This window comes from Parambassis ranga, chromosome 15 (genome assembly GCF_900634625.1).
Source record: "Parambassis ranga chromosome 15, fParRan2.1, whole genome shotgun sequence".
In the NCBI taxonomy this organism is placed as follows: domain Eukaryota; kingdom Metazoa; phylum Chordata; class Actinopteri; family Ambassidae; genus Parambassis; species Parambassis ranga.
Genome location: NC_041035.1, coordinates 14,013,810 through 14,039,794, shown reverse-complemented (window position 1 = coordinate 14,039,794; position 25,985 = coordinate 14,013,810). Strand labels below are relative to the sequence as shown.

The window sequence follows — 25,985 nt, the reverse complement described above, 5'->3', positions numbered from 1 at the left end:
TTCAATCAGGAGAAATGTAAGTGATCTCAGATTCATTGCAATTTATGCACAGCTGTCATAACAAAGTGGGACAAGCACAGACATCAGCATGGAAACTATAGATGGATATGCTTAAGCTGCAGTGGTAGTGGTTCTTCTTTCAGGAGGATTCTTCTCCATATCAGTGGACCCTAGAACATGGATCAACAGTGCAGTCTGTGACACTAGGCATGTGACTTCTCCTTTCCCTATCTGCTACTATGACTTTTGTGTTTCTCCACATGACCTAAATTAACAACCTTTCAAAGTAAAGACCAGAGGGAGATGGGATAGTAAATCCAATTTTAAACTTTCAGAATTTGGGCCTGATCTGCCTTAAAGACATGTGTGTTACCTATCGTCATGAGTCAATGGGAAATGATTTACCTGCAGCCTCAGAAAACAACACAAAGGAGGTGAATTACACAAAGTAAGTCCTCTACCAGGCATCTGAAGGACAAAGTCTAACCTACTACACTGAAATTCAACATCCGTGAGTCAGTGTCATGCAGCCTCTGTGGGAAAGGAAAATAATACAAGAAAAAGATGATAAGGTCCAAAATATAAATATGACTTTATTTCACAATCCCGAAAGAGATCAGCCATCCATAAAAGGAATGCTAAATTTAGTCTCTTCTCAAGTCTAAACTGGATATACTTTCAGCAACGTACAGTAATTCAGTTTCAAAATAAGCAAGATCACCCATTGTCTAAACACCATTAACAATACAGTAAAAACAATGTGGTTCACATACATATTTACACAGTTCTTTCCACTAAGAAAAGTACTTTTTCTGTTTTTTTAAATGCTGGTGCTCGTTGTTAGTTCCTCACTGATACAAATTAAAATAAAAGGAACATTTACGACTGTATTTTAGTCACATGAAGTCCAGAAACAGTCCATTTATTACATTCATTTGTTTTTGCATGTAAGTTGTGATTTGTGGAAGACATCTGAACTCTAGATGGACCTCTGTAATAAAAGCATCTCAGTGTGTTGTCTGGAAAAATGATGGATTTATCATTATACTGAATCATACACCAGATGTATGAGAAATGTAAAAAAAAAGCACCATAACCAAGTCTGTACCTTGATGTTTTGTCCTATTAGCACCAAGAGTTGTGTAAAAAGATGCTTCTACAGGAAATGTTCTGCCATCTGTGTTAGTGTGAATATCAGATACATGTCTCCATGGGTTATGCTAAAGATTAATTGATGTCTTGTCAAAATGAAATCAAAATCAAAGTAATCCTGATTCACCAGGGGTTGCCACCAACCTCCTTTATTCAGACCCTGTAAAAACTCTATCTGTAAACTGTAAAGTCTTTACATGGGCCGAGCACCTGAAGTCATCTCAGGCAAGTCTGAGTGGGATCTGACGTTTGAGTGGTTTCATTACAAAAACAAACACAGAGAAAGGAGGAAGCAGAATAATAATGTCCGATTATTAAATAGCAGTGGCTAACACCAGTCCGTATTCAGATCCAGAGTATGAACAAACAAAAGCTGCTGTCAAATAATATTGCGTTGACATATGTGACACTTTGTGGTCTCATTAGCACCATTAAACATATACAGTGAGTGTTTTGAGTTCTTATATGATCACAATTCTTCACTATGAAAGACTTTTGAATTCCTATTCCAGAAGTCTCAATGGTGACGTGCACCGGACTAATGCAGCATTATCATGATTTCTCATTTTTATTCGTTTTAAACGTCATTAGATATGCCACTTTTTAATCAAATAAACCAAAAGCAATACTGTAAAAAACAGGGTTCATGCTAGACTGTTATATATATATATCTCTGTCTGTACATACATATTTAAGTCTGTGGACTGGGATCTTTTTCAAGTTAAGAAAATAAAAAAAGTGCTTGTTAATATGCCATAAACATCTGTGAATAAAAGACAAACCATCCAGATGTAGGGAAAACAAAACAACAAACCAAATATGTACGTATCTTTCACCAACCGCCGACACAAGTCAGAGGCAGCAGAAGGAAAAGCACAATGCTACATGAGACAATCCGTAGTAAATATACTGTATGCACAATATTAGTTGCCTACGTTAGGTGAAGTAATGAGTTTGCTAAACGAGGATTACAGTGAGAATGGCACCATTGTAAAAAGCCAACAGAACTATTGGCTGAAAAATGTATAGTCCTACTGTACAACATAAATTCTGAGCGTCGACACATAATGCAGGTTATCATAGAAATCTTGCAGTAAACAGGCTTACACCGGAAATTAAATAGAAATCGCTATGATCAGAATAAATAATCACATCTTTTTTTTGTTCTTAATCGTGTATATAAAACCAGTTTAAAAAAAACGTTTTAATGCTTCAAAGCACCATCTCTTTACAATAAAAACCAACACCAAAACTCACAGTTAAAAAGCCGACAGACTTTGGTCTTCCTCATCGCTGTGAAGGCAGAGATGAAGAAGGACAAAGTGAACAGATATTAGAAAAGCACAATGAAAACAACATAAAAATGAGAGTAGCAGTTTGAAGTTGATTGAGGTAAGGCAGAGGCACAGGGTGTGGGAGTTTTCTGTCTGTGTAAAACTTGCTGACTAAGTCCAGCGATTATAAGGGCCTGTCACTTGGGTAAGAGCATAAGGGGACACGGTGATGACACCGTCAAGCGGGAGAGTGTATGCCTGACGCGTGGGGACATTCGTAATCCTCCCGGTCTCTCCCAACTCCTCTTCCTCCTCAGCTGTTCCCTCTTCTCCTGCCCTTCGAGCACCTTTGCCGTTCTTACCCACACTTTTGCTCGGGCTGCCCTCCATCCTTACTCTCTCAGCCTCCTCCTCCCGATCCCGTTCCCTCTTGGCCATTTTTGCATCCCACATTGCCATCCCGTGGCCGGGCTCATTTAAGGATTTGTGCTGGTAGAAGACTAAAGAGATACGGGTGGGGTGGCTGCGGTTTGGCTTGAGGATGGGGGTGGTGGCATGGAGCTCCCGTCTTGCACACTCAATCAGGATGGAGCCGTGTGACGGTGCCACAGCGACTCCACCTATGTCATGGTCCAAGAAGTTGTGCTCGCTGTCTGACCACACCTCTTCCTGCTTGACTTCCTGTGGTTGAAGTGGTGGAGTTTGTACAGGGAGGGGTAGAGGTGAGGCTGCAGGGAGGCCATGGCCCCTGACATCTTCTGCAGCTCTGTGAAGTCCATTGAGCCTGCTGAAGAGGCCCTCAGAGGTAGGTCTGGGGGAGAAGGAGGAGAGAGGAGGAGCACTCCCACTGGGGGAGGGTCTGTGCAGAGGAGAACAGTGCACCTCGTTGGGCTCAGTTTTGAAAGGACTGGGGTACTCAGTAAGGGTGTTTTGTGGTGGTACACTCTGGTCGCCCGGGGCCGAAGAATAACCATTCACTGTGTCACTCATTGTCTTATAATTAAGAGCTGAGCCATTTTGTCCAAACTGGAGGCCATTGTGGCTGGGGGAGATGACCTCCCTCTGTGAGGTGACCCCCGTACCCGGGCTGGGGTGGCTGCTGCTGGTAGTCTGGCTGTAAGTGCTGGATTGATACCTTCCGACGCTGGCTGGTCTGGGTGGTACTCTATAAGAGCTGTAGCAGGCATGTGGCTCTATTGTTCAGACAAAGAAACTAAGTTATTCTACTGTCAAAAGGTGATCATTTGACTTCAGCAGAGAGCCACAAGGACTTGACTACCTTGACTACTGCGTTAAATTAGCTCTTTTACTTACATGTTTATCTTCATGAATGATAAACATCTTTTATGATTTCTTATGTTAAATTACAATAGCTAGACATCAAGCTCTCAATCACGTTGACTAGTTCAGCAACATTTGTTGTTCCTAACAACCTCTGTAGTCTTATTTAGCATCTTGTTAAGAAGCACCTTTTTACAATAGAAAATAATCCCTTTTTAGTATTATTTGTGTCAAAGCATACAACATAAACATCCTTTAAGCCACAAACTTAATCTTTGACATATCAATGATGCTCATACAAAAGCTAAAATTCGAACATTTGCGCTTGTAAGACTCATTTCTGCAGTGCTATGCTTATAAAGCAGGAAGAGACTTACCTTTGTTGGGGGTTTCAACTTTCATTTTCCCAGGGGTGAGAGGAGTCAGCCCGAGCTTCTTCTCCAGCCTTTCTGCTTGAGCCCTCAGACGTGCTTCTTGCCTTATCTTACGGGCAGATTTCACTGGTTCTGCTAGTAGACGCACCTGATGCACACCAGAATGAATGATTCACAACATCATACACATTAATAATAAGACAAAAACTTACTAATAATCAACAATAGCAACATTCCCTGTACACTAACCTCTCGTGGGAAGGAAGACAGTACTTGCAGAGCACCACTTTGGATCTTGGCCCACTGCCCCTCAGCCTGACCAAACTCATCCTTTTCAGAGATCTTGTAAAGTGGCAGCACATGAAGCTGCTCATCTTCTGGTATGTTACGCACTGCACGGTTATCTTCTTTGGTTAAAGTGCAAACCTGAGAGACAACATGGAGCGAGACAATAATCAAGTTGCATCTACTACCAACTGTCTTTGAAATATTTTAAGCCTGCATTCAGACCATATCAAATGAAAATGATGGTGTAACACTCATAGCTTGCTTACCACAGTGCTGCCATTATTCATGTTGCTAGTGTCCTTGTGAGCATGAGCACAGAAATCCACGCAGGCTGTGACACCGGAAAAAGGACGTCCCTCCTTCCAGCCAAGTCGGCAATCCCCACCAGATGCCTCATTTTCCACCTGAGGAATGAGAATTGTATGATTGTACTTTCCGCCCGGTAACACACACACAGCAGAATTCAAACCATTTCATACCTGGTTTTGGAAAGCCTCAGGAGCCAGTTTCTTATAGAGTGGTGCAAGGTCTGTGGCAAGAGCTTGAAGGTTGCTCTCAATCTTCTCATCCTGACAACAAGATTTGAGTGTTTGTGGTGAATATCTGCCGCTTTGAAATGTTCAACCCATGTGTTATGTTACATTCAACAAAAGCCACTAGAAAGCACAGGTTTGTGAAAATGTGTCTATGATAGACAGAGAAGCACAAGGAAAATTAGGTAAAGCCTAACACTTTTGCTGTCTCACTGTTGGTGCATATCAACACACACTCCTTTACCTCCTGTGGGTAGTCTCCAACTAGGCGGAACTTGCGAGGCACTTTGCTCCGGGCAAACTTGCAGCCATTGAAGTACATGCTCCAGGAGCAGCCAAAGGAAAACGAAGCTCCGCAGGTTTCTGGGTCCAAACCCTGGCATGCACATGTGCGACTGCGGATACGGAATTGGGATGGGCAAAAATACAAAAAAATAAAAAGCTGGGAAAAAGTAGTGCATTTAAAAAAAGCAAAGGAACATGTACTAACTCTTCATTGAGTGCACAGCGGCGGCTAGTGGGGGAGCCATATTTAAACAGGGTCTCTGTGAGCTCCTGGTAGAGATGGTCTGCCACCGGCCGAGGGATTCCCTCCCATGCCAGGATGAGGATCACCAACACAGCAGTGTCACAGCGGTGCCCTGGTCTTTGGCGGACCAAACACAGCAGCTTCTCTTCTTCGCTGCCACGCCGAATCACCTGTTAGATGGTACACATATGCACAAACACAAACCGAGTTAAACCTATGACAAATGGCAGCAAACACAACAACATGTAAAGGTTAAAAGATATTTAGTTAAAAAAGTTATATATTATAGTTAGAATTATATTTATAAAACTTTTTTTCTCTTTGCACTGCTACTGCTGTAACAGCATTCATCGAGAATACCAAAGAAAGAATTTCATGGTACAGAGAAACGTGTTTCCTTGATGTGCCTATGACAATAAACACTTTGAATCTTGAATCTTGAACCAATGGTCACAAATCTTTATATCTAGCGTATTGATGCAGCAGCCATATTTAGGACATTTAGTCATGATGAACACAAACACTAACTACATACCCATTTAGCTATTGGACAGCCCTGGGAGCTCTTGCCTTCTTTCCCAGTGTAAACAACAACTTCCACCCTTACTGCATTTCCTTTGGCACCATACCTGTAAAACAGACACATATGTAGGAAGGAAGGAAATAATAAATTAGAGCTGGCTGTCCACAGCCGTAATTTACAACATCAGATTTCATGGTAATGACAGTCACAATCTAATTTAATGCATCAGAATATCATTTTTTCAGTTAAGGCTGCTGTCAGATCGACAGTGATGGACCACAGGCTGTTCTAAAGAAGCTGTCACCACGGTTTACGGGCCCCTCGTCTCAGCTTCAGGGGTTTCCTGTTTCAGCACGCTGTGTATGTGTGCATCGTGCACATGTGTATGGAGTGCTACCTCAGCAATGCTTCCTTTTAATAACAGAGTGTAGCTGTGACCACGCCCCATTCCACCAAGTCTGTGGTTGACTCGGAGGCCCTGAGCACGTTTTGTAGTAAACACACCCGCATTGCATATGCACTGTGTAAATAATGTGATTGTAGTCACTCTACCTGTTCTCCATCAGTTCCCTTACTGCAGCAACACTGGGTCCAGCCCCAAGATGAGTATAGTAAGGGCCTTCCTCCTTTTCAATGATTTGGTCTGTAGAAAGCAAATACAAAGATAGATTAGATTAGATTAGATGTCGTATCAACTTTATTGTTTGTTGTGTAGTGCAGCTTTGGTTCTTCTTGTATGTTTTTGAAGAAAAACACTTCCAATGACTGTTTGACAGTCCTGTCAAAGATGTCAGACTAACGTAAATATGATATATACACAGGAAATGTAGCCAGAATGTCATTCAGAAACAGCATTTCAAGACCCAGTACATCATAATAGTTTAACAAGCCACCACAAAGGCTTCCTCCAAATATGGCAGGGAAATGTTGCCTTCTTTTGCTTTAACTGGCCCCTGAATTAGGACAGAGCTTGTGTGTGTGTGTGCATCAGAGAAATGGAAAAGTAGAGAGTCAATTTGAGGTCAAAGAACCGCAGACTTACTCGAAAGCAAACTTTCAGATCAGAAAGTGGAACACATCCAAAGTGACACAAATACAGACTTGTTTTCTGAATAGGTATCTGGTAGAAGCGACTCACCCACACATTGACAGGTTGGAAGATCAGCCAGTTTTTTGGAAGGTGTATTCAGTAAGTTCTTGGTAGGGGTATCCAGAAAACCCATTGGAGACTCCAGAAAGCTGTGGACACTGCTCTTAGAAGGAGTTGACTCTGCAGAGTGGCTCTGGACCCCGTCTGTAGCTGTGGACAGGACAGTAACGGGTCCCGATCTCTCCAGCTTGTAGTAGCCCTGTTGGCTTGGAGGAGGGGATCGACGGTCCCCAGAAAAGCCATTAGCCAGACTGTGGTGTCCAGCGGTGTGGCAAAAAAGAGCGGATTTGTCTGGGCAGATGTTAGGATCAGCACCATGCTGCAGCCCACCACAGGGCTGAGCTACCTGAGATAACAAATGCTGTTCACACTCTTCTGGTCCTGCAGCATAACCATTGCATGGACTGTGTTGATAAAATGGACCTTTAGGAATGGACCATGGCTGGTTTTCTTGACCACGTGTGTGGTTGATCCTTGTGACAGTACTGTAATTCTGCAGCCCCAAGAGGGCTGTATTGTGTGTGTTACTATGATGGATGAATGTCCTCCTTTCCTCCTGAGCCTCAGCTAAGTATCTCTTCAGATCAATTTGGGCCTGGGGCAGAAAGAGGTTCTTCTTGTGGCGAGGGCTTGATTTCCCCTGCACAAGACTGTTGGAGCCTCTGCTTCTGTGTGGTGTTTCTCCATTACGTTTTGAGAGGGGTGTCCTGCGGTTGATTCCCTCTTGTAATCCATCACTTTTTTTCTTCCTGGGCTTGGAAGGGGTAGCCCTTGATTTTTTTATTTGAGGCTTTTTCTGACTTGGAGGTTCCTGGGATTTGTAGTTGTACTTGATAGCTGACACAGGGGTTCCTTTTGGAGGGTTGTTCTCAGAATGCTGAATGTGTCTGGACTGGATAATGAAGGCCAGGTCTGCCAGCTGAGCTGCCACCTCTTCCTCATCTCTGTTCCTCCTCACTTTACCCACACCCCCATAGCTGTCCTCCCCAAACTGCCGCTTCATGTCACTGGGGTCTTTGTAGTTGCATTCTGACTTGATGTTTTGAGCAGTGTAGCCCTGCTCTGTCCACCTGCAGGGCACTTTATCTGTGCCTGAGCTGGCCTCTAGGAGGTCCTGCATGGACAGCTTTGTATTGGAACTTAACCAATGGGAACACTGGATGACATTACTCTGCCTGCCCACAGGAGGGCGTATGACTGATGTCTGGTGTAGTGGAGAGCTTATGACTGAGACTTTGTTGTAGCAGATGGCTGCTGTGGGTTTGGCTTCGTGCAGGACTGTATTTTTACTGGGGGTTTCAAAGGGAGCAGCAGTAGAAACAGGATGCTCACTCTTACTTTCAGCATTAATGGACCCTGGGGTGCTTTGAGGTATAGCTGCCAGTTGAGTCAAGGCCTCAATAGCAATTGCCTGATCAAAACTAAGATTTCTTTTCTCAGCCAAAGACTGCACACTTGGTAACAAGTCATTTGGAGGGGGCTCAGTTTTGATGGGCTGTGGAATCCTTTGCAGGTTAACAGGAGTGCTTTTTTGACAAAAAATATGCTTAAAATCTTCTTTCTCTTTTTTGACAAAGTGCAAATCTGGTGTCTCTGTTTTGATGAAGCGCAGAATGGAAGAACGTGAGCTGAAAAGTTCCTCCTCCAGTCCCTTCCTCTCTCTGACAGAGAGACACACAACAGCCGCAAGTGTCGACAGTGGGTCTTCACATACCTCGTCTTCTTCACTCAGCTGTGTGGTGGTCTGCTCAGTGATCCACGCCCATGGCTCCTCCAGTTTGATCTTCTTTAGTGGAAATGACATGTCATCTAGAGGAGTCCTGGGTCCATTCTCAGAGGAGTCCTTAGAGACTGCAGCTATTATCGTCCTTTCAGGCTCTGATGCCATTGTAGTCCTTTTATATTTAGTCTTCAGATCAGTGTGTGATCCAGTGGTCATTTTAGCACCATTAGGTTTTGTCATGTTCTCAGCAGAACCATTCTGAAAAGTCACAGACGAGCATACTTGTTGGTGATGTGCAATGCTGGTCACCTCCAGCCCAGGTTCTCTTTTGATAAGTGCTGGCCTTCCATCTTGGTCCAAGGCCAGATTGTGGGAAACCGAGTGGGAGACTGGGGGAGATTGTGTATGAGGTATGTGGCCTTCCTCCCCCTCATCCTCCTCTGCTGCCATGTGGGTGTCATCCATCTGTGCCTTGCCTTTGCCATTTACCGACCCACTTTCCGGAACCACCTGAGACACATAGATAGAGAAAAACAAGGGGAGAGAGGTGACTCAACAAGCTCTGGCAGTATGCAGTGATTCAGCTTGTTCTAAACAGTCAAAGCACAACAGATTGCCTCCCAGCATGGCATGAGCATCTGCTGCAGCCACAGACAAGAGTGTGGAAAATATTATGGCATGGGAAAAGAAAGAATCTGCTTTATATAAATCTCACTGAAATCAATCTCTAAACAGAGCTAATAAAAAGTTAAACGAATTCGATCAGGAATACATTCCTGCCTGGGCTGTGGAGTGTTGAGAGCCACGGACCCACAGAGAGCAAATGAGTAAACATTTAGAGTCAGGCACAGTTCATGACTGCAACACTACTGGTGGGTCAATGAGTGCATATGTTTGCAACATGCATCTACATGTTGTGGTTCTGGGCATGCATGTGTATGCCGGCACATGCATTTATTAACACAGCTGCCATGTTAACCCTTGTGTATAGTTGAGTGAGTGATTAACTCACCCTGTGTCACCCAGACAGAGCACTGCTTCACCCTTCAGCTAAGATTCTGAAGTATGATCATCCAAAGGTCCATAGTGCCTGACACACTGATTGCCCTTAAAAGCCTTGTCAAACAACAGACTCTTAAAAGCACAGGTTAACGCAAAGTCAAACACTTGCATTTTTCCTGTGACCTGCAGTACTATTTATCCATCTGATTGCATTTTTGAAGACTAATACAATGGAAGTACATGAATTAGCACTGCCTCCTTTTACAAATCAATGTCCTGCTTACTCAAGATAATTCACAGACTTCACTGTATACAAGATCATGTAGGAACTACTTTCTGCTGAACTACACCAAAAAACCATTAAACTGCACAGAAGACAGCATGCATCTGATAACAGGATTGTGCTTATGACAGTGTGACTGGATTCTGTGTATTTTTCCAATTGCATGTTTTTTTGTCTAAAGAATAAGCTTTGTTTTATAATAATCTGTCTAAAGTTTTTCTGCAAGTAAAACTGTACGAGTATTCTTTATTTTGTCATGGTCTTTAGGGAGCATATGATCCAACTAAAGTCACGTCAAACTGCGTCTTATTTTAGGATTTAACCCTGCATCACAGTCGGAACTAAAGCCTTCAGCAGTGGAAGACTGATTAAAAATGTTGCAGCGTGACAAAGATAAAAAAAAAAATACAGCATCATGTGCCAAGACTCAGCTGACAAAAGGATCTTAAACTCACTTGGAAGTGCTGGAGGATGTGTGTGTTACTGTGAGCTGTGTTGGTGTGCTATATATGTTTATGTGTGTACCAGAGGCAATTTTGTTTTAATGAACTAGTGTCACTGCAGGGGAGCTGAGTATACATGCTTTATCACCATTTACCATACACCCATTAAACTCCATCACAGAACGCTGGTTTCATGCAACTTACAGCAGGAGATGTGCACTGCAAATTGACAGCAGGAACAGTGCTTCAATGGAAACCAGAATCCTGTGAGCCCACAGACCAAACACAGAACACACTTACATGTACTCTAGAGAACTTTGTTCCACTTTCATCAGGTTTACACTGATGCTACATGTTACTGAGTGTAACTAAATGACGGCAGTGATGGGATTTACATGGTGCTACAAATCATCATTTGTGAGGGTTTGAGAAATCCTGAATGGCAACAGCGTGTTCTACTCTGAAGGGTGTACAGTGAAGAAAGAACTGAGCCTTGTGACACCCCACATGTGATGGCTGTTAAGCAAAAGCATGAACTGTCATCTGTGAGCACACCAAAAAATAAGAGCAGAAATAATAGCACTTAGTTGAGGTTAGAAAATAAAAAGGTGTCGAAGGCAGCAGTGCACCAAGGTCTAAGAGGATTAATACTGAGCAATCTCCCGCATCGGGTGTTTAGAGGAGATTTGTAACTGTGCAGTGTGAAGTCAGAGAGAGGCTCTTTCCCAGAGGATCTTCGATTGGCATTTAGTTTGGGATGAATGCTCAAGGCTGATTTTCAAGAAACATTACACACTTGGTACTTCAATCACATATGCAATATTTGGCAATTTACAAGATAAATTAACAACAAATGTTTTTATTGTGTAGTTAAGTTAAATTACACCATCAAACTGCTGAAATGCCCCAGACTATATTTCTGATCAGAACATTCTGATATGTGCGAGCTGTTAAAACTACTTGAATCAGCTTAAAAGCTGATAACCACCTCCTGAGAGATGTATTAAGTGCTATAAATCCATTAAACATACTCCCTTATGACCCAGTGAAACCAGTCCTATTGGTCTGTTTTCTTCAAGTAAAGACTGAATGGATTAAAAACATGTTGAGACCAGACCTGATTAATATAGTTAGTGATAGCAATATAAGTGCTGATTGATTGCTAAAGTCTTTCCACTGATTTGGCTTTCCTGATCTCTCTCTGATCCATTGCACTTTCTGCTCAGTCCACTACCCTCTGCATGCCTGACAGAACTGTGTCCTACTACTAGAAACATGCCTCTGATGCAACAGATAGCTGGAGCTCAGACTGAGGCAACACCACAGCTGCCAATGAAAGAGGGTGAGGCGCGCACGCCTCACAGCATGCAGAAATGGACCACTGTGACGCTCAAAGAGAGCGTGACAGGAAGAAGATAGGTGGAGAGAGGAGAAAAGGCAGCACGTCACAATAAACTGCTTTGAATGACAAAGCAGCACTGGCTCTGTTCCAGCACTGCACCAGACACACGCGTGCCTGCATACATGTTTATGCCCCCCAAATGTTTACAACCTAAAGCCGACATCAAAGCACAGCTTCTGTTTTTAATTATGTGACGCTCAGCCTTGTGATAACAACAAACCCTAATGCAGGATGCTAAATGCAGAGTCATGTGTTCTCATTTAGCCACTGGTTCTCTGGACAGAGCTGCAACTGTGACTGTGTTGAAGCTGTGTCCTTTGTGTTGATGTGTGTAACTCAAGGTGTCTACACTCACTCACAATTAAGTACTGTGCTGCTCTAAATGCAATTCTTCTTTTGTGTTAGACAAACATGCTCCAACTGCTGCGCCCGTCAGACAACAGACAACAGAACATTAAACAAAAGTAGCTGAATGCTTCACACACAAACAAGCGTTCAGAGACCAAGCCTAGCAACACATGTGTGACCACTTCTTGAAACCTAACAACCCCCCTTTCTCAAGGGTGAGACAAGTCTCCAAGGAGGTTTCTGAATCCGTTTGTAAGTCAACAAGACAAACACACACACACCCACGCGAACCTGATTATATATAGACGCCAACTAAACACCGACAACCGAGAAAAAAAAGACTTACAGCACTTTAACAACAACAGTGAAAAAGCGTGCTTCCTTCCTGGCTGAAAGTGTAAGCCGTGGTTAATGTGTGTTTCTCTGAAACACGTGAGAATTTCCTTCATTCATTGAGTGAGCGTTTCCTGCCTGTGCTGAGCTTGATATAGTCCACACACACAAAAATACACCAGAATGCTTGAGATAGGTGGCAATAAACTAAAAGTTTTAATCATATAGATTAGGACAAAATTAGTAACACAAGCTAAACAATATAAAGATACTTACTATTATAGCCCAGCAAGTACAGCCAGCCAAATAACAAAGTTATGACCCAAGAATTACAGGCACTCCACTTTTTTGCTAAGCGGTGCAAAACAGCAGGTGCAGAAATATGGCTGTCCAAAACACAGCAAGAAAGAAAAAAAAGGGGAAGAAGCAAAGGGGACTCTTTTCATACAGTACAATACAACATGAGGGAAAAAGAAGAGGGGTCTGTGTTACTGTGGAAACTGACCTCTTTGTTGCTGAGTTTGTTGTCACATCCTTTAAACCCACCTGGAAAAGACAAGCCAAACACTCACACACAGAAGCCCGGGTCCTCTGTGATCTAGTAAGAACAACAGCAGCGTCCAAATAAAGCGCTCCAATCAGCTAAATCCAGTGTAGCAGACAGACAGAGCGAGAGAGAGAGAGAGAGGGAGAGAGAGAGACAACGAAGGACAACCTCTAGAAGAGCTCCACTTTAGCTGACCCATCTGCAGTGAGACAATAGACCCCAGGGTGAACGTTCCGGTTGCCTTTACCTTGTCCGTCGTCGGAGGAAGCCCCTCCAGTTTAGGCAGCATATCCCTAAAAGGTATTGGTGGCCATCTTGCTTTGCTTTCCTCCAGCTTCAAGAAAACACTGGCTACAGAAGCTGTGCACAGGGCAAGCTCCTGGGTGTCATGATTAGGGTGACTGCAAGCCGCTGTAGCATAGTGCTGCTACAGCAGACGTGCACACACTCAGCCGTACGCAGACCTACAGACATACACACACATGGGATGCCTTTCGCAGACGCAGACAGAGCCTCATCAGCCAATGGCGTGAGGACCACAGCGGCTTGTAAATTATCTTCCATGACTAGACTCCTAAACAAAGGATCCCCTATGTGGGCTTTTTACTCCAGCCCTACGCACAGGGATCGGACGGAAGCTGTGGAATGGACATCACCCATGTGGATCTGGACCACAGGAAAACAAGTGTGTCAGTGTGGAGGTTAAAACCTGACACGTTTAGCCACAGAAAAAAAGCCGTAACAACATATGGTAATAAAAACACTGTTAAATGAGAGGAATCTCTGTTCCAACATCACATGATAATTACACTGACCAATATGCATCTTAAACAACGCCCTCTGAGTTTTAGAGCAGCATGTGACCTATTATATTATCAGGAAGAGTTTGAAGTCTGTCCACACTCACACAGCATGAAGCAACTTTCATCATACCATGGCTTTTAAACGATTACACACACACATGCAGCACCACTGACTCTCATATGATCTACAAATAGAAAGAGGATGCATCCATGCTGTCTGTCTCCACATCCTCTTCCCTTCTTTTTCTCTCACATCTCTCCTCCAAAGCCTTCTCCTCTTCCTTAATGACACCCAAAGGAAAAGCTGTAATTTGAGAAACAAAAAAAAGCTAAAAGCAAAGACAGGGTTTTGGGAGAGTGAAGCGCTCACCCGTTTTAAAAGCAGCCATGTGGTCAAGACACTGAGGTCACACCGGGACAAGGAAACGCGAAGGCAGTCAGAACCAGTGGCTGTCGTTAACACTCTAGCAACTAGTGTGTGTGTGTGTGTGTGTGTGTGTGTGTGTGGAATTGTCAAAGCCACTCTGTCATGAGGTATGAAGACAAGGTTAACACTTAAATATAGTATGTTTGTATGTTGTAAAAACCTTATGATTTGTCTGGTTTGTCACAATTTGCCAATTTCATTATTTATCCATACAGCTCTCCAGTCAGCCACTTTAGCACTTTAGGTGCTTTGTTTTAAAATAATATGTCAAGACAAATTACGTCTGTTAAATATTTAAGAACAGTCTTTTAATGTTTTTAAAAGGTGCTTTTTTAACTAAATCCATGCACTGTTATGTGAGTTATGGGGCTGTGCCATTTGTGGAAATGAAAAGTGTGCTGAAGAACTGTATCTACGTCCCATCTCTGGATGTCTGTTTTTTATCAGACTACAAAGTTCAACAGTCAGTCAGTCAGTTAGAAGTTTGTAACTTATCACTGTCCTGCATGGTGTGGCTGCATGCATAAGTGTGGTTTCATGCCATATTTTTAAACCCAGGGCACTTAAAACAATGCTGGACAGTCTTAAATATATGATGGTGACTGGTGAGTGCAACTGTTTTTATTTAACTTCAAACAGACTGCTGAAATTCAATAAGCTTTGCTAACGTAGCTGATAATTTACTGCAACATCTATGCATCAGAAACATACAACATTCAATACAAGTCTCCTTCTTCTAACCCCTTTTAGTAATAATCCCAAGTTTCCTGTCACACAAACACAGCTGTAGACTAAACACTTGAAATATACACAAGGCATGTGTGTGGTGTGCTGGAGCAGAAGTCCTTCCCACAAAATAATATTTCTCCAAACTGTCAGTCACAGAAAACCCCAAACTCCACATAACAACAACAACTAAGCTATTTAATTGGCAGTGCACATTCATGTCTCCTGCTACACTGACTGTGAAAGCAGAACACATTCAGAGTGAAATCTCCTATAAAGGGAAATGTATCAAGCCTTACCAATCAACTAGAAAATCTTCTGTCCCAAAGCAGAACAAAACAATAAGTTAATGACTTCATAGTGACAGGTACAGCTAAGTTTCCCAGTGGCTGGACAGGTCGTCTGACAGGTTTTATGTTTAAACAGCAGCTACAAATGACACTGTTAAAACTGGTTACACCAACCCAAACAATAACACCTGCCTGTTCATCCACTAACTGCTAACATGCTGACATGTTGCCTTGTGAAGGAGTGATTGATGAGTTTAAATTACCCACCAAAAAGTGCATCCACTCCTAGTCCTGCAGCCACTCCATTCCTGCATCCAAAAATACTTAAAACTACTAACAATATTCCACCACACCCTTCATTTTTTAGCTCTTTAAATGCCCCATATGTTTCCTCCCCCTTTAATGAGCTGCCCTGCTCTCGTTAAGAACAAGTAGTCTGGACATTAATCACCCTAAGCTACAGTACACAACCAAGGCAAGTGAGGTAAAGAAAGCCATTCTTGTACCGCAGTCGTAAAGTGTCTCTGACACATGTGGAGGCTGACCCACTGGAGATCGGCCCAGTGATGGAACCGTTCCAAAGGCGGCTGCTGCCAACAGTTGTCATTACTGCCATTAGAGCTGACGCTAATGTAAACTTGTCTCTCATTTGCATGGAAAAGCTACAGATCTCCAATTAAGTTGAGAAAATTTGAGAGAATTTCTCTCATTTTATCTTCCTTATTAAAACTTTCTATCAATCAGGTCAGACGAGAAGAAAGAAAATGTGTGTGTATCAAATGTGTGTGTGAGAAGGAGGGGTGTTGGAGGTGCTGAAGTAAGTGGTAACCTTGGGAAAATGGGAAAATATGACTCTATGCTTGGACCTGCCCTCATCTTGCACATGCCTGGCCTCTCACACAATCACACACTCATAAACATTTCTTTTACAGGCAAAGTCCAAAAGATGAAGCATGGACATACATATAACCACTACCAGGCAGATTGGTGGACAGTGGCTAAGCAGAGGGACCATTTCTGGTTGTTTGGCATATTTCTGAGACTGCCATCAAGTGGTCACAAATAGAACCTTGGTGGGACTACAAGCAAAGTCAACAATGGTGCTCACTTCTAAGTCAAGTTTATTTGAAGTTAATCTTTCTGCATTTGAATCTTGGTTGGTCACTTTTAAAAGAAACGTGGTGTAGATTAAACAAAAACATGAAAGCAGCACAGACCACAATGAACTATACACAGGAGGTGATGTCATAAGATAAGACCAGAGCAGAGGAGTGTATGTTAACAAAACAAAATGAGCAGAGGGTAATCCAAACTCTAAACACACCCACAAGAATAAGTAACACCAGTCTCTATGCAGACAGCCACTTTGGATCCTGTAAAATAAAGTGAAAAAAGTAAATTTTCCTTGAAGAGCACCTTGAAACTATAAAGTGTGTTACCTAAGAGGAGGCAGCAGTATGGCTCACATTCAGAAGACCCCAGAGGCTCCTCACATATCACACTCCTTTTTTTCCCCCAAAAAGAACATCTGCAGACTCAGGACTGTGACTAAATGCCCGCACAGTGACTTTCTGCACTCTCTTCTACACACTCCCTCAGTAAACACACACACACACAAATACAGCATGCATGGCTTTCACACAGCCGGTACAGCTTTTAACCCACAGTTGAGGCTATTTTAAGGACACAATGGATTCTCATTCAAAGTTCCAATTCACACACACATTGTGTTATGTAACGCACTACAGTCCCACTCCTGGAAGGAAACGTGCATCGTTCGACACCACACCCTAAACCCACATGGACTCAATTTGTGGGATGGCTGCGTGAGAGGACAGCAGGTCACTTAATCTCTCACCCCTGTAGTCAATCCTGGAAGCGTGGGATGAACATTAAATCTCAATGAATTAACAAACATCCTCTTTAAATCTTACACCTGCTGACTGTCTGAAGTTACAATACAAACACAACTTTTAGTTTAGGTGTGCAGTGGAAAGAGAAAGGTGAGCGGGTCCATCGGTTTATGTAAACACACACACAAAAACTCTGACCCAAATACACACACAAACATTATGCAGGCAGAGCAGCACGAGGGGCCTCAGATCCTCTCACAAAGAGACAGGAAAAAGCTTACTTAAGTTTGTGCTAGTACAAAATGCTGAGTAGGCATGTTTGCCATATGGCACACGCACACATTACACACACAGATGCATACATATTTACAGGGAGTTATATAGAAATCCCAGAGGTGAACTGAGGAGTGAGTGCACACTGACTGAGAGCAAACTAATCAACAAAAACAATAAAAGAATAAACAAACATGTGAAGTCAAGGCTGGACGTTCAGAAATAATGACACTGACTTCTTATCCTCTTAAAATGTATTTTAAATTCAGCAGGTTAGGTTGATGCTTCAGTAAGCTTCTATTTCTCCAGAAGGAGGCCATTGTGTGCCCCTGCCAGGATTTGAGTGGCATTTCTTTTAGGGGGGCAAAGTCAGGATTTCCTTTCACCCAGAGAAACCAAGTGGCACGACTTCAAAGCTTATCCAGGGACTTAAGAATCTTACAACTGTCAGGACACGCTACAAACTCACAGACACAAGAAGTCCAAAAAGTACTCAGCAATGAAGCATTAACACACTATCCAATTTTACAAAATTATTCATAGAGCAAACAGTAATGTGTATACAAGTGGTGTAATGTAAACTTTCAGCCTGGCACATGCCTGGCCCGCACATCTGTTCTGATGCATAGTGAGCTCTGGCCAAATAACTGAGCCACAAATCAAAGAAAACAGACATTTCCCCTCATCCACATTTCTGACCAAGTAGCAAAGCCCCACAGCTATTACAGATAACAACCTCACAGTGTTGTCTTATTTTCAGTTGGCCAGGAGCAGGTTAACACAAAATATATGGCAGCACTTATCTATGCCTGCGCTTAAGAAGAGGAGACACAGAGCAGCTAGGGAGTAGGCTAAAGCACAACTCATAACGAGCTGGCACTGTTAAAATGTTGGCAGTGCCTGCTGACATTTCACGAATCTTCCTCGCTACCTCGGCCCCCTTCTGTCCCACACGTTTACGTAATAAAGGGGAGAAAAAAACAGAGAGTGTGGATGTGCATCTGTCCTTCAGCTTCACTGCCAGAGTGCCCACATGCGTGTGTGGAAAGAAGCCTTTCATTGACAAACAGAATACAGAGTGACACATCAAAACCTATCACAGTCTGTTCTGTTTGTATTTTCAGTAAGGCTGCTTTTGTTGAAGACTGATAAAGTGAACAAGCTTTTAAAACATTTTTCCATTTATATTTGTGAGTGGACCTGTATTTTTGATGTGGTAAAGATGTTTGTGTCTTACAAAGAGATCTAGTGCTGACCCACTATGAGCAGGACAACCTGGACTACCTTAGTTTAACCTAATTACCTGGATGTAGGTTAGCGAGTTCAAAGTCTAAAGCCCCGAGTGCATGTCTACTGGTTATCTCCACTAATCCTTATTATGACCCTGAGAATACTCTATCAGGCAGCCATGGCAGGTCAAAGGTCAGCAGACAGACAAAGGGTTACCAGAGCATCTGTAAGTGCTGAAGACCCCCAGTCTTGTCTGAGAGAGGGGTGGAGATGGCTTCAGAGCTGACAGGCGTATCTCCAGGGATGAATCACTCTCACTTCACATTAAGCTGCCTCCATTTGAGAACAAAGAGGCTGCTGCTGCTGCATAATGGCCTTTATTAGAAGCTGTAAACATATCAATGCTAGTGTACTCACAGCAGTATGTGCACGATCATCCCTTTTACAGGTTGAAATCATACAAACACACAGCTTTGGAAATCTGCTACAAACCAACAACCACTGCGGGGTGCTGCAGGCTGCCTGTTATTTCTCACAGAGCCCTGACTGAGGCATCGACAAGCATCTTCCTAATACACACCTCAGCTGGGCTACACCTCTGGCTAATGCATTACAGCAGGAAAGGGGAGGGGTGGGAGATAAATGAGTTTGCAGGAGAAGATGGCAAGCTGACTGCATCTATACATGTTATTATGTGTGCAAAGTGTAGTTCTCAGCTGCAGCCGGACTGTACTGAACCCAATGCTATGTAATCATGGTGCACCTCAAACTTACTCTGAGAACACCTTTCCAGCTGCATGGTCATGAAGGAAATTTTTTTATTTTTTATTACTATAATGATTTGTTATAACTGTGATACTTGAAAATGAAGTGTTTATACTAATGTAATTACTCATGCATAATATTACAATAATAACTAAACACTTTTTGTTTATTTTGCTCTGATTTAATGTCTTAATGCTGGTTACTACCTGCCATGAAACTGACTGAAACTAATCCCCACTGTTGTTCAAAGTCAAGACAGAGATAACTGTTCCTTTAAAAGCTTGCATTATGTAATTTATTACATTGTAATAAACTTTGTAGTGGGCAAACTTAAGTCAAGTGACAGAGCTGACTGAGTAAGGAACACCTAAATGTCCTTCCTCTTTGTTAAAATACTGCTGAGATGTAAATAACAGTATAAGTGCTAATGTCTCCATTGTTGGTCCATCAAAGCTGAGTCAGCTTATGCAGCCTACAGCTCTAAACATGTCAGGACTGTTTTAGTCAAACACTTTCTGGAAATACAGGAGCCTTTGCCCTGTATGAACTGTAGTATTTTGTTTCTGATGAGCGCTACCATGTGTGTTTGTCTTTAACCCCAGATCTCACTGTCCTTACTGTCCAAGGGTGAGTGAAAACAAGACTTTTTTTTAAAGGTAATGCTCTTTTTTACAACAAACTAGATGACTCCTTTTTTAACCAGCGTAAACACAGTTTTTGTTCTCATGCTAATATTCTGAACTGTGTTTTGTACACAAAAATCTATTTTTGACAGAGTTAAACCAAACCACAGCCAGGGCATTCACAGCAGCTCTCTCCACATGCCACTACTTGGCCTCTGCACCTTTTTTCCTCAATGTTGAGCAGATACGTTAGAAGGGTGTGTGAGCTTGATCAGCAAGACTGGCCAGCAAGTATATTAACATATTACTCACACTACACCCATATGTGACCACACAGTGAGTTATAGTACAAAAGATAACCTTGCTCTACCAGGTCTGCCTCTAGAGTTTGTGAGTATGGCTGATTGTGATGATAGCTGTCCTGACAGCACGATCCCTACAGTCAAACACAATCACACAAAAACCTGTTTTCAAGCCACAAACACAGGCACTGCTGTGTGCGTGCAGGCCAATGTGATGTCAGTTAAGACAAACGGCAGAACAACAACATGGGCTCTGTTTCTTAAATGAGAGAGAAGCTCTGTGTGCATGGAAACACATCAATCTGTATTCTATATAACATTTAAAAGTCACAGCAAGGCACACTGTAAATGTGTCACTGAGTCAGTACCACATACACTGACCTACAATTTAAGTTAATCCAAATAGAATGCTTACAAATCTCTGCCTGCTCGGATCTTTCCCTCTTTGCCCCCTCTTAGTGCACAAAGGTCTTCACGACTCACACTGCAGGTGTTATATAATCAGCCCTAATCTGCTACTGCCACTGCTATGACTCTGAGGGCTCTGCCAGTGCATGGACACACACACACACACACAGACATAAGACCTCAGAGCCACATGGACCATTACACGCCATTGCTCACGCACCTCCCCCAACAACATGGACACCACTAAACTATATCCATGGTTATGCAGTATAGCTCCAGCTGCTGCAAGGAAATTATTTCCACTTATCAGAATGATGGCCACAAATGCTACATGCCATTAGGCTAACATGTCCTGAATACTTTTAATGCTTTATGGACATTTCATGCAACTTAACTATTTAAACCTGCACTTTTGGCAACATTAAAACACCAAGCTGATAAATATAGACCAAACTTATGACATGTGCCAACACTTCATACTAACAAAGACAAAGCAAGAGTGTCAAACACATAGTTTGAATAAAAAGTCATCTGCATGCCATAAGTAGTATTATTTATCAACATAATCAGGGAGATGATAAGGTTAATTCTACAGAATCACAACAATTCTACAATCAGTCATATAGAATTATCTTCACAATAACAACCTCCAGTGACAGATGGTATGGCCTCCACAGGCCACTGATGTCAGAATCATTGAGTCTGAGAATGGGATTACATGAAGACATCAGAAACAGAGACGGCCTAAATCCATAGTTTAACCACTGCTGATGTGTGCTGACTGTTTCAATCCAGTTAAATAATGAATTTGGGTGAATTATATCTGAAAGCATTGACGTTGTAAATGTATTGTCTGAAACCTTTGTACGCTGTCAAATGGCACTGTGAATGTTACACCACTGGAACTATTTGATGCCCCCTGTCTTATCAGGTTCACTCCTAAAATATGCATTTATCACAATGGCTTTAAGTGTAACAATAAAAAAACATCAGTCTTTAACAGACTTCAATTATTTACCCATCGTCAGCGCGTGCTGTTCATAAAAAAGTTATTCTCGTGTTTGCATACCTTGGATGACGATCTCTCTCACACACACACACACACACAAAACAGACACATACTCCAACCACGTGCTGAGCTGCGGCCAGTCATGTGACAAGGCCTTCCCCACTTACACAAGGCATCATTAACCAAATATCGCATTCGCTACACAAGCACACGCACTTCCTCTTTCACATTCAACAGCCAGTGTTCATTGTACCAAATGAGAAAATTATGAAAGCGAAACCTTCTGTCTGCCTCTGACAACTCTCGATCGCTACTCTTAGCAGTAGTTAGATAGAAAACCTCAGAGATCAAAAGTAATGCTGGCAGACAGTACAAGTACTCTTTTTTCAGCTACTTCAGAGCTGATGTTTGTGTGTGTGAAAAGAAGCTCTGCTACATTCCAGCCCTAATTTACCTACCAGGGAAGTAATTCACAACCCAACAGCAATAAAGCTTCCCTGAGATGTAGTTAAAAGTAATTTAAGCAGTGTAATTTAAGCCTCACCTGCACCGCAGAGTGAATGAGTGATGATGAAGGTCTTCTCCTCTTCAGCTGCACACACTTCCTCAGCTTACAGATCTGGTGGCCAGTCCTGCGGTTGAGGCAACAGCTGCACTGGCCACAGTTGATCTTCCTGAGGCATGGCTCACACATCCCGCACCTGCTCCGTTTCTTCCTCTCCTTCCTCTGTGGCTTGTGACTTGTGATGGAGAGCGAGCCAGCACCCTCTGACACCCAGGGTCCGGGCAGAACAGAGGGACCGGCCTCTCCATACCCTGCCTCTGATTCAGTGTCAAAGGAAAAAGAGGAGCGGGTGCTTTCTGAGCTGCAGGAGAAGGTGGAGCTACTGTCCAAAGAAGGGGTCCAGATCTTTGGCACTACTACCTGAATGCTATCTTTGCTGAAGTTTTGCTCAGCTGCAGGAGTGTCTGCGCCCAGCTGAGCACCCAATGACAAGGACAGCAGTGATGTATCTTTCTGGCTGTTGTGCTCCAGTGGTTCTCGATTAGATTCATTATCTTTGGTCTGCATCTCTGCTGGTGTGCAAGCGTGTCTCTCTCCCTCAGGAGGAGGGATCCCTAGGCTTTGCAGTAGGTGCAGTTCCCCGTGGCCTAAATGTCTAGGTGTGAGGGAGTCCCTACGGATAATAACTGGCATATTTCTTTTAACTACGGTCTGCACCATCAGGGATGATTCAGGGCCAGATGAGGTCCCTGGAAATTGAGGTTTAGCACCATGAATGGTAGGTTGGATATCTGTCTGACCCTGGCTCAGAACCCCTAGTTCAAGTGACTCTGAGGTGGAGGGGGCTTTGGTGGGATTTGAGGTAGCTGTGTTGGGGACCAGTAGCACACGTGGAGGTGATTCTAGCTGTGCCGTCAGCCCCTTGATACAATGAGGTGGATCTGAGGTTTGACAGGCTGGAGTGATGGTTAGGGAGTCAGCGGGATCGATGTCATTCTCCTTTTGTGTTTTTTCTTCATCCAGCCTCTCAACATTTTCCTTAATCTCTTCCACAGTGTCACTTTGCCTCTCAACCTCCTTTTCTGCCTCCAAACTCTCTCCTCTCTCAGGATGTATCTCCTCTTCTCTGTCAGTGGCAACCCTTTCATCTGTCCTATTCTCTTTCATGTCCAATGTGCCGGCCTCCTCTTGTTGGACAGTACACACATCATCTTGCTTACCATCAGTGACAAGATGATCGAGCTTATTTCCGAGGACAGGCGAGCTGTCGTTTCCCTTGTGGCTGCCCTGCTCCCCTGATGGGCCACTGCTCGTTAACTCTGAGGACCCAGAGGGGCAATCTTGACTCCTGTCACAGCAGACTCTCAGCTGTCCGTCAACACCATCACACACTGAGGCCAAAATGACGCACTTTGGGTCACCTTCAGTGTTCTGGCTGTCATCCTCAGTTATAGGACTGTCACAGGTGTCCAGTGTGTTATTACATGGAGGTGAATCTGCTTTAAGACTACTCTCTTTAGCATTATTAGCTTCAAGACCCTCATCTTTGATACTTGTTGGAGACAATACAGCTGGAAAGACTTCTTCATTATCATCCCCATTTTCCTCATCATGAGTGGAACTGTTACTGCTGGTGCTGGAGCTCTGTTTTTTTGTGTTTCTGTGCTGGGATGCTCCTCTGTTCCCAGTGCTCCCCCTGCTGTTTTTCCCTCCTCTGCATGGTTTAGGAGGCTGGCTTGGAGTAACAGACACCTGTGTTCCCCGCTGGGACTTCCTCCGTCCAAGGGGGTCTTGTAACTTCCCACAGTGGTCAGGCAGATTGCTTGATCGTCTAAGCCTGGCAGACCCTGTTACATTTAGTGTACGGTTAACTCTGCCAGGGGACCGCCCGGAGGCAGCATGCCCGCTGACCCCTCTGCCACAGGGGCTTTGGGTGGACTGCGTCTGGGCCCTGGCTGTAGACCTTTTGGGTTCTGCTGGTGTTTTCCGGGCCTTCTGTGCGGCTCTTCCTCTAGGTTTGTTTGAGTTGCAGGTTTGTCTCTTGGTGCTGATGACTTTGCGGGAGTTTCTTGTCTGAGCAGGTGTCTGTCTCCTGGTGGGTTTGGTAGAAGCAGGCATGGCTGGGGGTGTGAGGGGGAGGATTTCTGGTAGCCAGCATGGGAGCCAGGTGAATGTTTACCTTTTGCTCAGCACAATCTTACAAGCTCTCCTCTCCTCTCTTTTTTTTTTTTTTTTGCTTTAGTGTTGAACTGTAAAGGATGTTTTTACTGTGTAATAGAAGTACATGACCTATAAAGAAAAAACATACAGAAATAAATCAAAATACACACTAAACACCTTTAACTATATTTTCTAGGGCAAACAATAAAACATCAGATGACTAAAGAGTCATATTTATAACCTTTTCTTTACTTTCTCTGCTGGAAATGACACTTTTGCTCCTGCCCCGCCTGATATGTCAACTCGGACAAGCAAGTACCAATAGGTTGACGTCAATAAAGGAAATTCAATGCACGGTAAACACAGTAAAACACGTTTCCTCAGTTAAATCAACTATAAACAGGAACCATGTCGTCCTAACACGGCTTTAACAGTTTAAAGGGCAGGCACGCTGAAGGCTCTGGCCGGAGGTCGGATCCTGTTTTTTTTTTTTTTCTGACTGGCGGAAGAGTCGGTTATTACCGTGTAAAAAACGCCTTAACGCAGCTGTTTATTATTGTTTTTGCACTTGACCGCTGTCATTTAAACCACCGTGTTAGTATGAAGCTCAACGCGTCCACAAAGCTCACTTTAGTGAAGGTTGTTTTGTTGCCTGTGTGGTTTTATTTACACGTTTACGGCTGAAATGCTTTACATACCACAGAGAGACAGTTGCACTGTCTGAACTGCTAATAATACTCCGCTCCAGCGAGACAGCGAGACCTTGTATTGGTTTCCCTCTTCGGCAAATATAGACTGCTGCTGCTGCTGGTAACTTCAATCCTCTCCCCACGGTGACACATGGACATGATACGAGTCTCCAACGGTGGATACACACCGAGTGCGAATAGCTGTTTTTTTCGGCGTGCACCGTGTACTCTTTGCGGAGCACGACACCCGTTAAAACGTAAATCCCTCTTATGTCAATCCATTCAGGGCAGCCCCGCTCACTCTCCCTCCACCAGACGCAACCTACGGGCTCCGCTGGCCAAAAACTCGTCGTCGGCTCTGGAGGGAGAGCGGACAAGAAAACCCGGACTGGAGTCACTTGTCCTGATTCACCAGGCCCCGTGTGCTATAACAACTGGACGCAGGAGTGCGCCAAAACTGAGGACACCCTTCATTGGGATAATTAATATATTATAAAGATTTTTTTTTTACTTATGCATAAATGCACCAGAAGACTCCAAATCTGAAATTTTATCTCATACTTCTACTTGAGGAATACATTATATTAACAAAGTGCAATCCCGCAATCTGAAAACAATCTCAAGATATTTTCTAGTTAACTGGCACATTTAATGTGTAATAACAAACTTTTTATAGGTCACAAAAGGATGAGACATGATTATAAAATGAAATGTAAGTAAATCAGAAACCTATGACT

At 43.3% G+C, this 25,985-nt stretch overlaps 1 protein-coding gene across 1 annotated transcript; it reads right to left on the bottom strand.

Moving 5' to 3' along the window:
• Positions 1-573: 573 nt before the first annotated feature.
• Positions 574-25,592, bottom strand: tet1 (tet methylcytosine dioxygenase 1). The gene is made up of 12 exons (XM_028423002.1): positions 25,258-25,592; positions 22,439-24,688; positions 7,093-9,337; positions 6,507-6,597; positions 5,967-6,060; positions 5,393-5,601; positions 5,147-5,297; positions 4,849-4,938; positions 4,636-4,773; positions 4,331-4,507; positions 4,085-4,229; positions 574-3,619 (listed from the first exon to the last, which is right to left on the bottom strand). Exons 2-12 carry the CDS (start codon positions 24,515-24,517, stop codon positions 2,598-2,600), a joined length of 6,441 nt encoding a protein of 2,146 aa, XP_028278803.1. The 5' UTR covers positions 24,518-24,688; positions 25,258-25,592; the 3' UTR covers positions 574-2,597.
• Between the last annotated feature and the right edge of the window lie 393 nt (positions 25,593-25,985).

Coding starts and splice junctions, on each gene's coding strand:
- tet1 (XM_028423002.1), bottom strand. CDS start 24,517: ATGCCTGCTTCTACCAAACCCACCAGGAGACAGACACCTGCTCAGACA. Junction 6,598..7,092: donor TCCAACCTGTCAATGTGTGG/GTGAGTCGCTTC, acceptor TGCTTTCTACAG/ACCAAATCATTGAAAAGGAG. Junction 4,230..4,330: donor TGTCTTCCTTCCCACGAGAG/GTTAGTGTACAG, acceptor GGTGTGCATCAG/GTGCGTCTACTAGCAGAACC.